At 42.0% G+C, this 15775-nt stretch overlaps 1 protein-coding gene across 1 annotated transcript in view; it reads right to left on the reverse strand.

The window, feature by feature from the left end:
• Positions 1-232: 232 nt before the first annotated feature.
• nars1 (asparaginyl-tRNA synthetase 1) overlaps positions 233-15775 on the reverse strand; it is a 34268-nt gene continuing 18725 nt past the window's right edge. Inside the window, exons 11-15 of the mRNA XM_078424977.1 lie at positions 12765-12900; positions 9771-9884; positions 8792-8923; positions 4691-4822; positions 233-2501 (exon numbers count right to left, since the gene is read on the reverse strand). Of these exons, the coding sequence (XP_078281103.1) occupies positions 2370-2501; positions 4691-4822; positions 8792-8923; positions 9771-9884; positions 12765-12900 (646 nt within the window). The 3' untranslated portion in view covers positions 233-2369. The remainder of the gene's footprint in view (positions 2502-4690; positions 4823-8791; positions 8924-9770; positions 9885-12764; positions 12901-15775) is intronic.

Raw genomic sequence — 15775 nt, forward strand, 5'->3', positions numbered from 1 at the left:
ATTAGAGTTTTAAAAATAATGCAAATATTTTTACTTAGTGTGCTATCGAGGACTGCAATGTACTGTAAATATTAGATCCAGGTCCTTCACGTGTTAATCTGTTCACAAAGAAAGCTATTCCTGTGCACTGTATACTCCGATAATCATTAGATGTGCTGTGATAAGTTTGCATACCATACCAAACCCAGAAACAATTAGAAATAATAGAGCAAATGTTAGTCAGGACACTGAAGGGCGCCCCAAATCTTAATTAAATGTGGTTGTTTGCTCTAGGTCTGCTTTTTATGAATTTCAGACGTATTTTCTGCACCTTTTATATAGATCAGCAATTCCTCTACACAAGTACAAATGATGTAATGTTTATTTCACAAAATGATTTAAATATTTTGATTAAAAACTGTGGTACATTATAAAAGACATAGACACAAAAAGCTGGGACAGGTAGCATCTCTGGAAAGAAGGAATGGGTGATGTTTCGGGTCGAGACACTTCCGAAAATATATAATTAGGTTAAGTAGAAATCAACTCTGGATAAATAAAAAAATGCCCAATTAAGTGAAACATAGGTGCAGGAGTAGGCCATTCAGCCCTTCGAGCCAGCACCCCCATTCAATATGATCAGGGTTGATCATCCAAAATCAGTACCCCATTCCTGCTTTTTGCACATATCCTTTGATTCCTTTAGCTTCCCAAGAGCTGAATCTAACTCTCTCCCTTGAAATAAGAGACAAATTAAAGCAGCAACACTTTTTCAAGTACAGTTCCAAGTGGACAGCAGCCCAGAAATGCCTTGCCCCTTCAACATGAATCAAGGTTGGATACTTAATCATGGAAAATTTGATAGCAGAGTCAAACATGATCTTCACACAATTTCCATGTGCATGCATTTTTAAAAGGGTTACTGGATAACATTGGGCAGGGGAATTCTGACCAAGTTTTCTTGTAACCCTGAGATGAACTAACCTTGAACCGAATCCCAAAATTGCCTCAATACCTTAGTATTAAACTGCAACTCCATTTCTCGTAATTCTGCCTGACCTAGTTGTTTATTGTCACGTGTACCGAGGTACAGTGAAAAGCTTTTTGCTGCTTTTTGTTCCTGTCAGCAGAAAGACAATGCATGATTTCAATCGATCCATTTACAGTGTAGATACATGATCAGGGAATAATGTTTAGTGCTAGGTAAAGCCAGCAAAGTCCGATCAATGATAGTCTGAGAGTCATTAAAGAGGTAGATAATAGTTCAGCATTGCTCTCTGGTTGTGAGTGGTAGGATGATTCAGTTGCCGGGTAACAGCTATCAGGTAACTGAATCATAGAAAAATAGGTGGAGGAGTAGGCTATTCGGCCCTTATGAAGCAAGGGAAGATATCACAAAATGCTGGAGTAACTCAGCAGGTCAGGCTGCATCTTGGAGAGAAGGAATGGGTGACGTTTCGGGTCGAGACCCTTCTTCAGATTGATGTCAGGGGGGACGGGACAAAGGATATAGGTGGAGACAGGAAGACAGTGGGAGAACTGAGAAGGGCGATGGGGGGGGAAGGGGAAGAGAGGGACAGAGGAACTATCTAAAGTTAGAGAAGTCAATGTTCATACCGCTGGGCTGCAAGCTAACGATGCAAAATATGAGGTGTTGTTCCTCCAATTTCCGGTGGGCCTCACTATGACACTGGAGGAGGCCCATGACAGAAAGGTCAGACTGGTAGTGGGAGTTGAAGTGCTCAGCCACCGGGAGATCAGGTTGGTTAAGGCGGACTGAGCAAAGGTGTTGAGCGAAACGATCGCCGAGCCTGCGTTTGGTCTCGCCGATGTAGAGAAGTTGACACCTGGAACAGCGGATACAATAGATGAGTTTGGAGGAGGTCAACCTCTGTCTCACCTGGAAAGACTGTTTGGGTCCTTGGATGGAGTCGAGGGGGACAGGTGTTCCTACACAAGGGACGATATCAGATTCATGTTTCAGACAAATTCCTGTAATGGTTCTATAAGTTACAGAACACCAGTTTTCAGTAGTTAACAGTACAAACATTGCAGAGACCGGAGTGCAACAGGTTAATTCATAAATATAAGATCCACAGTAGAATATCCTTCAGACTAATTTATTGTTGAGGTCAAATGTAACCAAAGCTATTCCTGAAAATTACAATTACCTGTACATATCAAGCCAAGGGCGCCCAATGATGACAAGTTACTTTCCAGTAGTTTAAAGAATTCTTGAAGTATAGATAAGCAGAAGCAGAGATATAGCTGACAAAAATCATCACTGAAATTGTGTGGTCATATGATCTCTTGAGAATTTCCAAATGCTTTATTTCATGCAAGTGATAAAGAACATGAAATTTATTTTGCTGTGCTTAAGCAAGCAGACGTTATGGTTTACAACGTTGAACAAAACGTGGGTACAAAGATACATCCCGAATATGGTATCTGTTGAGAAGCCATGTTAAGAAACGTTCCAGTCCCAAGCCATATCCGCCATGTGGACAACTGCCATATTTACGCTGGAAGAAATGGCAATAAGTATACGTTAAAATAAATCAAAGCCTGCCTAATTCAAGAAATGCTGTGTCAGTTGCAAATACATTTCAAGAGAATTTATTTGCCAAATTAATTTTAGAACATTGTAAAGACATAATGAATGATAAAATTAAAATTATGGGCTCTTTATTTGAGAAACAGAATTGTAAAGATCAAAAGTGAGGAGGTTTAATATTCAACTGCCCCTTTTATGGAGCTCAACACTGAATGCTCAAAATACTAGTTAAAAAAGGGCAAAAAACCCATTCTAGGCTTATAATTGTTGCTTCGTGAACAGTTCTGGTTGCATACAGGAGTCTGGCCTTCAACTGACACAAGATAGTCTAAAATCTTCTCAACCACCAACAAATAGTGTCCAGAAAAATATTTTGCATTGGCATGGCATCTTAATACAACACTTTCCTATCAATTACTTTATTTTGAGTGATCGTTCAATTACATGTACACAGTTAACTGCCAATTGTTATCGTGCAACAACAATGAGCAATGAGTAAAATTTAATCTTTGTGCTGGAATATGATCCAGGACATTGCCTGACTTTATGAATAAGCTCCACTGACTCTGAATCTTTAGTTTTGTTTAGAGATACAGCGCAGGACATGCCCATCGGCCCACGGTGTCCATACCGACCAGCGATCCCCGATTAATACTACCCTGCACACACTAGGGACAATTTACTAAGTATACAAACCGAAATCAATTAATCTGCAAACCTGTACGTCTTTGGAGTGTTGGAGGAAACCGAAGATCTCGGAGAAAACCCATGCGGTCACGGGTAGAACCTACAAACTCCATACAGACGGCACCCATAGTCGGGATCAAACCTGAGTCTCAGGCGCTGCAAGCGCTGCAAGGCAGCAACTCTACTGCTGTGCCACTCCATACTTAGAGGATGACATAGGTACTCCCTTAAAAATGTAGCCTTCCCACAGTAGCAAGTTTTGAGATGAATTACATGTTTCTAAAGCAGAACATGACTGACTTAAACTTCCAATGTTAATCATAAGAATGAGATAAAGGCATTAAGGGAATATGGAGCATAATGAATGATCACTTTTGTAAAACATAAAATAACCATTCAACTATTTTTCTTTAATCATTCATGGGATGTGGGTGATGCTGGAAAAGTCAACATTTATAATCCATATTGCTCGAGAAGGCGGCTCATCACCTTATTGAAATAAGGAACGAGGTACTGATTTTGGATGATCAGCCATGATCATGCTGAATGGCGTGCTGGCTCGAAGGGCGAATGGCCTACTCCTGCACCTATTTTCTGTTTTTTTTTCTATGAAATGCAGTAAACAGTGATATTGGACATGTTTCAACATTTTGATATAGTGAAGGTGAAGGCGTGGCCATTATCCTGGTAGGGAATCCACACCATTGTGAAATGTGGAACATTGGCAGGAAAATTGTGTTTTCAGAAAATTCAGGAAGAATGTTAATACATTTTAACAGTGATGGTATAAGAATTTCAGAGAAATCTGAAAATTGAGAATCTAAATAATCCAAATAAATAAAATTTGATCGCGAACATTATCAAAATAAATCTAAATTAGAAGCCTACAATTATAGATTTGCTTATTTCAATCTCAGAAAAGGAAAAGAAATAGTAAGTTATTGTAGTATGCAACTGCTTTTTCTATGCTAGTTCAGTTTGATAAATTCATTTTAGGGTACAATACTAATTCAAACTGGCCATGTAGTTTCCAGGTTTGTTTGCTGGCTCTTTGTCAAGCAACATAAGGCACTGGGAGGAATTGCAGATGCTGGTTTATACTGAAGTTTGACACAAAATGCGGGAGTAACTCAGCGGGTCAGGCAGCAACTCTGGAGAAAAGGAATAGGTGACGTTTCGGGTCGAGACCCTTCTTCAGTCTGAAGAGGGGTCTCAACATGAAACATCACCTGTCCCCTTTCTCCAGAGTTGCTACTGACCCACTGAGTTACTCCAGCATTTTGTATCCATAAGGTGCTAGGAGAACCAGCTGCAGGCACTCATAAAAAAACATTATAATACACAACAAAAATTAAAATAAACTAAAATGCCTATCCCTTAAATCTCCCTGTGAAAGGTAAGATCATATTCGATAACTAGTCAAAAGGAATATTTTATTGGTATTGGTATTAGTTTATTGTTCCAACTTACTTGGTCAGTGTACCAGTAGTATGGAGTAGGATCAATGCCTTCACGGTCATAGCCATCCATGAGCTCCTTGCTGTCCCAGATACGCATTGATCCTCCCACAATCTCTCCAACATTGGGCATCAGCACGTCAACCTCACAAATTCAAAGCAACAATAGTTGATATTAATTTTTTTTAATATAAGGAAAACTCCAGCATTTGTAGTTCATAAGGTCATAAAGGACAGTAATTTATATTAAGAATTTACTGCAATGCCAGGCATCTTCTATATTTTTAATTGCAATAATAATTAATTTCACACAGACACAAGAGACTGCAGATGCTGAAACCTGGAGCAATAAACAACAAACTGCCAGAAGAACTCCACGGTCAAGTAGCATCAGTGGAGGGCAAGGGGATAGTCAACATTTTTTTAGGTCAAGTCCATGCATCAGAACTCCATAGATGCTGCTTGAATATTAAACAATAATGTATTATTTTGGGTCGTAGACACCACAACATTGTAGAAACCAATTACAATCTATCTGCATCACCAATACGATACTGGGTATTTATCCCAGGGGTACCAAGTTAAATGGTAACACTATTATAACAAATGGTTATGGGACTAACTGGCAAAGGAGATAGAGAACCATTGCTCTGCTATTTTGTGGTTAGCATGGTTCACGATCACATTTTATATACACTTACCCTTTAAGTATTACCAATCGTTATGAGAATCAGAATACTGTCATTGACTGTGCTATCAAAGCCACAATACACTGAATTCCTGAGGTGACATCAGGGTACATTTGACTATGTGTGACATTGTGGAGGATTGGTAAAACCCAGGTGTGGGTGGACATTAAGGAACAAACACGCCGATTGTTGGGAAATACCTTGCACAAAAATATGATCTTGGCTATTAATTGGACAATTGTCTCAGGCGTATGATGTCACTCCAGAGGTTCCTCGGGCACTGTCCAAAGCCGACCTCATTGTCCAAAGACGACCTCACCAACCGACCACAGTATGTGAGGACAAAGGACCTGGTCTCGGACAGGGTGGTCTGCAGCACGGGGTTCCGCTGGGAACAGTGCTAGCGCCATTCCTGTTCACCCTGTACACTGCGGACTTCAGGCACAGTTCCGCAGACTCCTATCTACAGAAGTTCTCTGACGACTCTGCCATCGCCGGCCTCATCACGGGCGATGAGGACAGGGCGTACAGAGAACTGATCAAGGAGTTTGTGGACAGGTGCCAGCGAAACTGCCTCCGGATCAACGTGGGGAAAACCAGGGAGATGGTGGTAGATTTCCGCAGGCTCAGCCAGGTCCCCCCGACACCGGTGAACAGGGAATGGACATCGAGCGGGTGGATTCTTATAAGTACCTGGGTGTTTACCTCAACAATAAATTGGACTGGACTGAAAACACCGATGCGCTATACAGAAAGGGTCAGAGCAGACTTTATCTGCTAAGGAGGCTCAGGTCCTTTGGAGTGCAGGGGGCACTCCTAAGGACCTTCTCCAACACGGTGGTTGCATTGGCCATTTTCTATGGAGTGGTCTGCTGGAGCAGCAGCATCTCAGCGGCGGAAGGGAAGAGACTCGACAAGCTGGTCAGGAAGGCCAGCTCTGTCCTGGGTTGCCCCTTCGACTCAGTGCAGGTGGTGGGAGAGAGGAGGATGATGTCAAAACTAACATCGCTGCTGGACAACGACTTCCACCCCATGCAGGATACTGTCACTGCACTGAGTAGCTCCTTCAGTGACAGACTCCCTCACCCCAAGTGCGTGGAGGAGATATAGGAGGTCCTAACTTCCCGTTGCTGTGAGACTGCACAACCAGCACTGCTCCCAGCAGACGAGTCAACAATAACAGCTAAGAACACACAGAAAACTGAAGACAATTTATGTATCTTTTATTTAGAATGAATGATCTCTTGCTATCCACTTTGCTGCTGTAACACTGTAAATTTCCCCGGTGTGGGACGAATAAAGGAATATATAATTATTATTATTATCACTGATCTGCTTTCCATTCTCAGGTCAGAAATGGGGCTGTCCGCTGATGGGTGCACAATATTCAATTCTACTCACTTATCCCGATCAAATAAAGCAGTCGGGGCCTATTTGGGGCAAAACCTAGATAATGTTCAGATATGGGATGATAGGTAGCATACACATTCCTGTTCAAAAGGGCAAGGTGATGACCATCTTAAAAAGGACAGTCCGATCCTTTACTCTTTACATTCAATGACATTATCAATGCCACTGGGCTCACTATTCACCAATCTGAGCTGGACCAGCCACATAAATTCAGAGACAAGAGCAGATAATTGGCTGGTTGTCCTGCTGAGAGATTTATTTGTTAACATCCTGCATTTCCCCTCATTTACAGGACACGAGTCAGGAGGGTGCTAGAATTTCTTTCACTTGATTCGATGAGTGGAACTCAAACAATATTCGTAGTTCTCAGACAAAGCAGTACATTTGATTGGCATCACCACTGTCCCACCATTGTCGTGCTTCGGCTAGTGTACACCATCTACAAACCGCATGCAACTACTTGCTTATGCCATTGCAGATCACCTCTCTAACCCGCGACCGTTAGTTTGAAACAGGACACGGCAGCAGGTGTATGGGAACATGACCTCCTTCAGGTCCCTCCCCAAGATGTATGTCACCTGGACTTGGAAATATATTGTCATACTTTTTTCTAATTTAACAATTCTGGAACTTCCTATTCAATGGCACCATTGGAACACATTTACAATGAGAATGGCAGGGACTCAATTTTCACCACCATCTTCTCAAACACAATTAGGGATGAACAATTTATATTTGCCAGCATTGCACACTTCTTGAAAAAGGAATAAAAGGAATAAGAACTTCTTGAAAAAGGATCTTATAGAAACAGAGGGGGGATCTTATAGAAACAGAGGGGGGATCCTATAGAAACATATAAAATTCTTAAGGGGTTGGAGAGGCTAGATGCGGGAAGATTGTTCCCGATGTTGGGGGAGTCCAGAACCAGGGGTCACAGCTTAAGGATAAGGGGGAAGTCTTTTAGGACCGAGATGAGAAAACATTTCTTCACACAGAGAGTGGTGAGTCTGTGGAATTCTCTGCCACAAAAGGTAGTTGAGGCCAGTTCATTGGCTATATTTAAGAGGGAGTTAGATGTGGCCCTTTTTGCTAAAGGGATCAGGGGGTATGGAGAGAAGGCAGGTACAGGCTACTGAGCTGGATGATCAGCCATGATCATATTGAATGGCGGTGCAGGCTCGAAGGGCCGAATGGCCTACTCCTGCACCTATTTTCTATGTTTCTAAAAAAATGCATCATTTGCAGTTGAAGTAAATGAGCTCATGATTAAAACGTATAGAACAAAAACCTTCGTTGGCAAAAATGTTGGGTTGGTAAATAGAGGTTTCCCCCTGCAGCCCGGGGATAAATGTGCAGCATTATTGAGCCAAGAAATTCAGATTTAGATTTTTTAGATTTTGAGATTTAGAGATACAGCGCAGAAACAGGCCCTTCGGCCCACCGGGTCCACGCCGCCCAGCGATCCCCGCACACTAACACTATCCTACACCCACTAGGGACAATTTTTACATTTGCCCAGCCAATTAACCTACATACCTGTACGTCTTTGGAGTGTGGGAGGAAACCGAAGAACTCGGAGAAAACCCACGCAGGTCATGGGGAGGACATACAAACTCCGTACAGACGGCGCCCGTCGTCAGGATCGAACCTGAGTCTTCGGCGCTGCATTCGCTGTAAGGCAGCAACTCTACCGCTGCGCCACCGTGACTTAGGTCAGGCAAACTCAATTAAAGGGAGGCAGGTAGACAGAACTGGGTTAAGCAGAGCAGAGCTGGAAGCACTGAGAAGACTCCCTCACTCACTGAGTCAGTGAGGTCCACTGGTGACCGCTCTACCTGTGTCTGCTTGCTCTCCCATCACAACTTTCTTTGATCCTTTCCCATGTTCATTTCTGACTCACAAAAAATTCAGGTTACGTAGTTTTCAGGAAATAGCCATTTCAGAACGCCTAGATCTATTTGATATACTACATATGACCATATTAATTTTTGGATTGAATTTGTAACTGGTCTTACAGATTCAGTAAGCCGCCGATCCTCTGAGCAGCGCTGCATGTAGAAGGATTTGATCTCTGCAGGAAAACGACATAGGAGTATTGGCACATTGATCGCATCAGTCATCAATCTCTCTGGAGCCTCTGGGATATCCTGTGACAAAAAAAAAACTGTTCATTTCGTCCAAAGCATTAAACTAGTGTGAGTAAAGTAACAGATGGCTGTCGCAACACTTTCGTATTAGCCCAGATACACAAGTTAGGGTGCAGTCCGATTCTCTTCTACCTCTTAGTGTAGGAAAATAACTGCAGATGCTGGTACAAATCGAAGATATCACATCTTCTACCTTTGTGGATATTGGTCTTTGTCTCTGGAACTACTGCGCTACACTGCTGAGAACTATATCCTGCACTCTGTATCTTTCCCTTCACTCTATCTAGTGTACTTTGGCATGATTGTCCTTATGTATAGTGTTATCTGATTTGATTGGATAGCATGCAAAACAAAGCTTTTAACTGTATCTTGATAGTTATGACAATAATAAACATAAACCTAAACCCAAGATGGTACTTGTTTCATCTGAACATTAAATGATAATGTTTATGCAAAATGTCGATGATGTATTATATCCAATAACAAGATAAATACTAAATTAGCAAATTAAATTTTTACTTACTGCAAGAGTATAAAGCAAAGAATTGAATTTAACATCTAAAATGTTTTGTACCTGTGCTGAATGGTTTACAAAGTTATCACACAAACCTTGTGGTTTAGTTCTAAAGAAAAATGTTTAAGGAAAATGTCATTTCAAGCAGAATCTCTGTAGTTTCAAGAACTAGATAACTTTCAGATATGGGATGATAGGTAGCATCAGAAATGACTCTTGAATAAGAACCCTACATGCATAGAAGTGCTTCCTGCAGTTAGTGTTTAACCAACTCTACCATGGCAGTATTTACCCATTATTTATATGCACAGTACAGTAGATTGAAATAATTACCTCTCCAAATTCATAGAAAGTTCCATCATCTTTCTTAATATTATGTTCTTTCAGCCATGTGATGGCCTCACTGTAGTCCATTCTTTTGAAAGGGCGCTGAGGAGGCTGGAATTCCTGATTTACAACAAAACGCAGGAATAATTAAGAAAATGCAAATTTAAGAAGGAAATCAGAAAGGCTAAAAAGGGGCAGCAGATAGTTCTGGTAGATAATATTAAGGGAAATCAAGAGATATAACATTATGGAAAAGAGGGAGATTAGAGAGAGAAGAGAAGAGACATAGAAACCAAAGCGGTCAAATATGTGTGGAGCCAAAGATCTGACTGTGGAGAAAGATGCAAAGTCTGGGGACCATGGGATAATCAATATTACAGTCGATGAGGTATATGAAGATGGATATATCTCCCGGGCCTGACCAGATATATCCGAGGACATTGTGGGAAGCTAGAGAAGAAATTGCAGGCGTCCTGGCTGAGATATACAAATCATCATAAGATATGGGTCATCAAATAGGCAAGCTGACCAATTACATCGAAGACTGTTTTGAAAAGGGTCACAAGGCGGGCATCACACTGGTGGACCTCACCGCCGCCTATGATACAGTGTGGCACCAGGGCCTGATCTTGAAGCTTCTCCGCACCCTCCCTGACTGTCATTTAGTGCGGTTCCTTGCCAATCGCAGTTTTGTATTCAAGACCAGCGACGGACAATCTAGCCGACTGCGACGCCTAAGAAGCCGAGTCCCCCAAGGCTCGGTACTGGCCCCCATGCTCTTCAATCTGTATATCAGCGATCTGCCACGAACGACCTCGCGCCAGTATGGATACGCAGATGACTTGACCCTACTGCACTCGGACAGGAGTTGGTCAAATGTGGAGGATGTGCTCACGGCGGATATGGAACTTGTCGCGAGCCACCTTAAGATCTGGAGACCAAAATCGAGTGTGGCAAAACCACAAAGGCCTTTCACCTGAACATCAAGGAAGATCAACGCCAGCTAACCGTCACCCTCAATGGGTCACCCCTACCCTACAAACCATTTCCTACATGCCTCAGGGCGAAACAAGATCGGCAGTTGACCTACAAGCAACACCTTGAAGCTCTCCGTGCTAAGGTCTTGGCACAGACCACCTGTGTTGCTTGGCTGGATCGTCATGGGGTGGCAGGACATCTACTCTCCGAACCAGTGCTCTTGCACTCGTGTACATGGCCGCTGAGTACGCCGCCCCAGCATGGTGCCGCAGTGCTCATACTAGCAAGCTAGACGCCACCTTCAACGACACCATGCGGATCATCACTGGCTGCCTATGCCCTGCTACGACGGATCGCACGATGAGGGCAAAGCCATAGGTGTTGTCAATATGGACCCCAGCAAGGCCTCCACATGGTAGGTTGCTCTGAAAGGTTAGATCACATGGAATCTTGGGAGAGCTACCCGACTGGATAGGGAATTGGCTTCATGAAAGAAAGCAGAGGATAATGGTGGAAGGTTGTTTATCAGATTGGAAACCTGTGACTAGTGGTGTGCCTCAGGGATCGGCGGTGCTGGGCGTTTTGCTGTTTGTGGTTCATATCAACGATTTGGATGAGAATGTACAAGGCATGATCAGTAAGTCTGCAGATGACACGAAAGTGGGTGGCATCATAGATAATGAAAAATTGCAGAAGGATCTTGATCAATTGGGCTGTGGAATGGTTCATGAAGCTTAATAAAGATAAGCGCAAAATGTTGCATTTTGCAAAGTTAAACCAGGGCAGGACCTTCACAGTGAATGGAGGGCTCTGGGGAATGCTGTAAAGCAGAGGGATTTAGAAGTGCAGGGAGTTCCTTGAAAGTTGCATCGTAGATAATAAGAAGGCTTTCATCAGACAGAGTCTTTACCAGAAATTGGTATGTTATGTTACATTAAGACATTGGTGAGGCCACATTTAGAGTATGGTGTTTATTTTTGGTCATCTTGAAGAAAGATGTTGCTGTTGGAAAGGATGCAGAGAAGTTTTAAGAGGATGTTGCCAGGATTCAGGGGCCTTAGCAATAGGGAGAGGTTGAGCAGGCTAGGACTTTATTCCTTGGAGCGCAGGAGGATTGAGGGGTAATCTTAAAGAGGTGTATAAGATCATGAGGGGGTTTTGGCAAAAGTACAGAGCCTTTTACCCAGAGTAGGGAAGTTAAGACCTGGAGGACATAGGTTTAAGGTGAGAGGTGAAAGATTAAATAGGAACTGGAAGGGCACCATTTTCATACAATGGATGGTGGGTACATGGAATGAGCTGCCAGAGGAGGTAGTTGAGGCAGGTATTATCACAAAATTTAAAAGGCATTTGGACAGGTACATGGATAGGAAAAGTTGAGAGGGATATAAGCCAACTGCAGGCAGGTGGGACTAGTGCAGATGGGCATCTTAATCAGTGTGGGCAAGTTGGGTAGAAGGGCCTGTTTCCATGCTATACAACTCTATGAACAGATGGAGTAATGTACAAGATGAAGTGTTACAAGATTAAGTTACCTTTTTTATGTAAACAAACACAAATAGGATTCAGCAGATTCCTCACAGGTTTACAGAAGACACAAAGTACTAAAGTAACGCAGCAGGTCAGGCAGCATCTCTGGAGAACATGGATATGTGACATTTTGGGTTGGGACGATTCATCAGACTGATTGTAGAGTTTGGAGGGGCATGGATGAAAGATGGGGGAGAGAGAGGTGATACAAGGTGTGGCAGGTACTAGATGAACACAAGCAAGGACGATTTTTGATAAGCAGACAGTTGGAACAAAGGTCATAGATTAAAACAGAAGGTGTGAGACAAAAGGATTGAAGAGTTACGAATTGAGAAGCCAGAGGAAGGAATGTCGGTGGAGGGGGCTTATGAGATAATGAAAAGACGTAGTATACACTAATTTTGGAGAAGTAACTTTATGTAGCTGTTAACATAAAACTCCCATTGAAGTGCTCCGGGTATGTGTTAAACAAAATACCACATAGTCACTTACCGGGTGCAGTTCACGAACAAGTTCGCCATAAGGTGACTTGAGGATGCGGTCAACCACATCACAAACAAGGTCTTCCAAACGGTTGAGAAGCTCCTCAAAAGTAATGAATGGACATTCTGCCTCAACATGAGTGTATCTGAAATATTTAGCAGAAAATGAAGACCATTAAATATTTTCTGACAGCATAAAGTATTTTTAATCAGAGAGAACACTGTAAGTACTCATCAGGGAAGACTGTATCTGTGCAGACAGAAACAATGAATACATTGACTTCACATCCACAAAGGTTCCTTGGTGCCACACCAAACCAAGTTATGGCATGAGCTCAAGGGCAGTCTTTGAGGCGTCGTCTCACATTTAACTGCACAGTGTCACAAACCAATAAACATTTAGTCGCATCTCCAATGTTATTGCTATACCTTCAAAGCGTTAGGTACAGTGCCCTCCATAATGTTTGGGACATTATTTGCCTATGTACTCCACAATTTGAGATTTGTAAAAGAAAAAAAGCACATGTGGTTAAAGTGCACATTGTCAGATTTTAATAAAGGCCATTTTTATACATTTTGGTTTCACCATGTGGAAATTACAGCTGTGTTTATACATTTCCCCCCCATTTCAGGGCACCATAATGTTTGGGACACATGGTTTCATAGGCGTTTGTAATTGCTCAGGTGTGTTTAAATGTCTCCTTAATACAGGTATAAGAGAGCTCTCAGCACCTAGTCTTTCCTCCAGTCTTTCCATCACATTTGGAAACTTTTATTGCTGTTTATCAACATGAGAACCAAAGTTGTGCCAATGAAAGTCAAAGAAGCAATTATGAGACTGAAAAAACACGAATAAAACTGTTAGACACCAGCCAAACATTAGGCTTACCAAAAACAACTGTTTGGAACATCATTAAGAAAGAGAGCACTGGTAAGCTTACTAATCGCAAGGGGACTGGCAGGCCAAGGAAGACCTCCACAGCTGATGACAGAAGAATTCTCTCTACAATAAAGAAAAATCCCCAAACACCTGTCCAACAGATCAGAAACACTCTTCAGAAGTCAGGTGTAGATTTGTCAATGACCACTGTCCGCAGAAGACCTCATTAACAGAAATACAGAGGCTACACTGCAAGATGCAAGCCACTGGTTAGCTGCACAGTTTGCCAAGAAGTACTAAAAAGAGCCACCACAGTTCTGGAAAAAGGTCTTGTGGACAGATGAGACGAAGATTAACTTATATCAGAGTGATGGCAAGAGCAAAGTATGGAGGAGAGAAGGAACTGCCCAAGATCCAAAGCATACCACCTCATCTGTGAAACACGGTGGTCAGGGTGTTATGGCCTGGGCATGTATGACTGCTGAAGGTACTGGCTCACTTATCGTCATTGTTGATACAACTGCTGATGGTAGTAGCATAATGAATTCTGAAGAGTACAGACACATCCTATCTGGTCAAGTTCAAACAAATGCCTCAAAACTCATTGAGGTTCATTCTACAGTGAGACAATGATCCCAAACATACTGCTAAAGCAACAAATGAGTTTTTCAAAGCTAAAAAATGGTCAATTCTTGAGTGGCCAAGTCAATCACCCGATCTGAACCCAATTGAGCACGCCTTTTATATGCTGAAAAGAAAACTGAAGGGGACTCGCCCCCAAAACAAGCATAAGCTAAAGATGGCTGCAATACAGGGCTGGTAGAACATCACCAGAGAAGACACCCAGCAACTGGTGATGTCCATGAATCGCAGACTTCAAGCAATCATTGCATGCAAAGGATATGCAACAAAATACTAAACATGACTACTTTCATTTACATGACATTGCTGTGACCCAAACATTATGGTGCCCTGAAATGGGGGGACTATAATTTCTGCATGGTGAAACCAAAATGTATAAAGCTGGCCTTTATTAAAATCTGACAATGTGCACTTTAACCACATGTGATTTTTTCTATTACAAATCTCAAATCGTGGAGGACAGAGGCAAATCAATAAATGATCGGTCTTTATCACAAACATCACAGAGGGCACTGTAATTGTGCTTAAATGTAATTATTTTCTTCTTGCTCTGCACTATAGGATACTATGTATATTATATAAAATTGTTGGATACTAACTAGTGGGAACTATACTAACCAAATAGGAATTGGGACAGACAAATGGAGTTTAATTCAGATAAGTACGAGGTATTTCTGGCAGAACAAATTTATAGGGAAAGTATTCTGTTAATAGCAATATGGTTAGGAACATTAATGTATAGGGGATCTTGGGGTACAAGTCCATAGCTCCCAGAAAGTGGCAACATTAGTACATAGGGTGGTAAAGAAGGCACATGGCTTGCTTATCTTCATCGATCAGGGTGTTGAGTATAAAATTCGGGAAGTCATGTTGCAACTGCATCAAACTATGGTGAGGCAACATTTGGAGTATTGTTTGCTGTTTTGGTGATTACTTTACAAGAAAGATGTGGAGGTTTTGGAGTGTAGAAGAGTTTTGCAAGAATGTTTCCAGATTGGAGAATATTAATTATAAGGAGGAATTGGACAAACTTGGATTATATTCTATCAGAGGCTGAGGGGTGATCTGATACAACCACATTCAGGAGCCGTTTTCCAAATTCAAGAACAGTTTCTTCCCAGTTGTTATCATGCAACTACTGTCCTACCGCACCAGCGAGCGGTCCTGAAATATCGGACTATCTTTGATTGGATTTTACTGGCTTTACCTTGCACTAAACGTTATTCCCTTATCATATATTTGTACATTGCCAATGGCTCGATTGTAATCATGTATTTTCTTTCCGCTGGCTGGTTAGCATGGAACAAAAGTGTTTCACTGTACCTCAGTACACATGATAATAAATTAAACTGAACAGAACATAACCTACAATTCTGAGAGACATCGATGGAAAAGATAGTCTTTTTCCTTGGGTGAAAATTTCAAACACTAGGGGGCATAGCTTTAACATGAGAAGGGGATCGTTTAGTGGATATTGGAGGCAACTTAAAAAAAAACTC

This window comes from Rhinoraja longicauda, chromosome 1 (genome assembly GCF_053455715.1).
Source record: "Rhinoraja longicauda isolate Sanriku21f chromosome 1, sRhiLon1.1, whole genome shotgun sequence".
Lineage (NCBI taxonomy): Eukaryota > Metazoa > Chordata > Chondrichthyes > Rajiformes > Arhynchobatidae > Rhinoraja > Rhinoraja longicauda.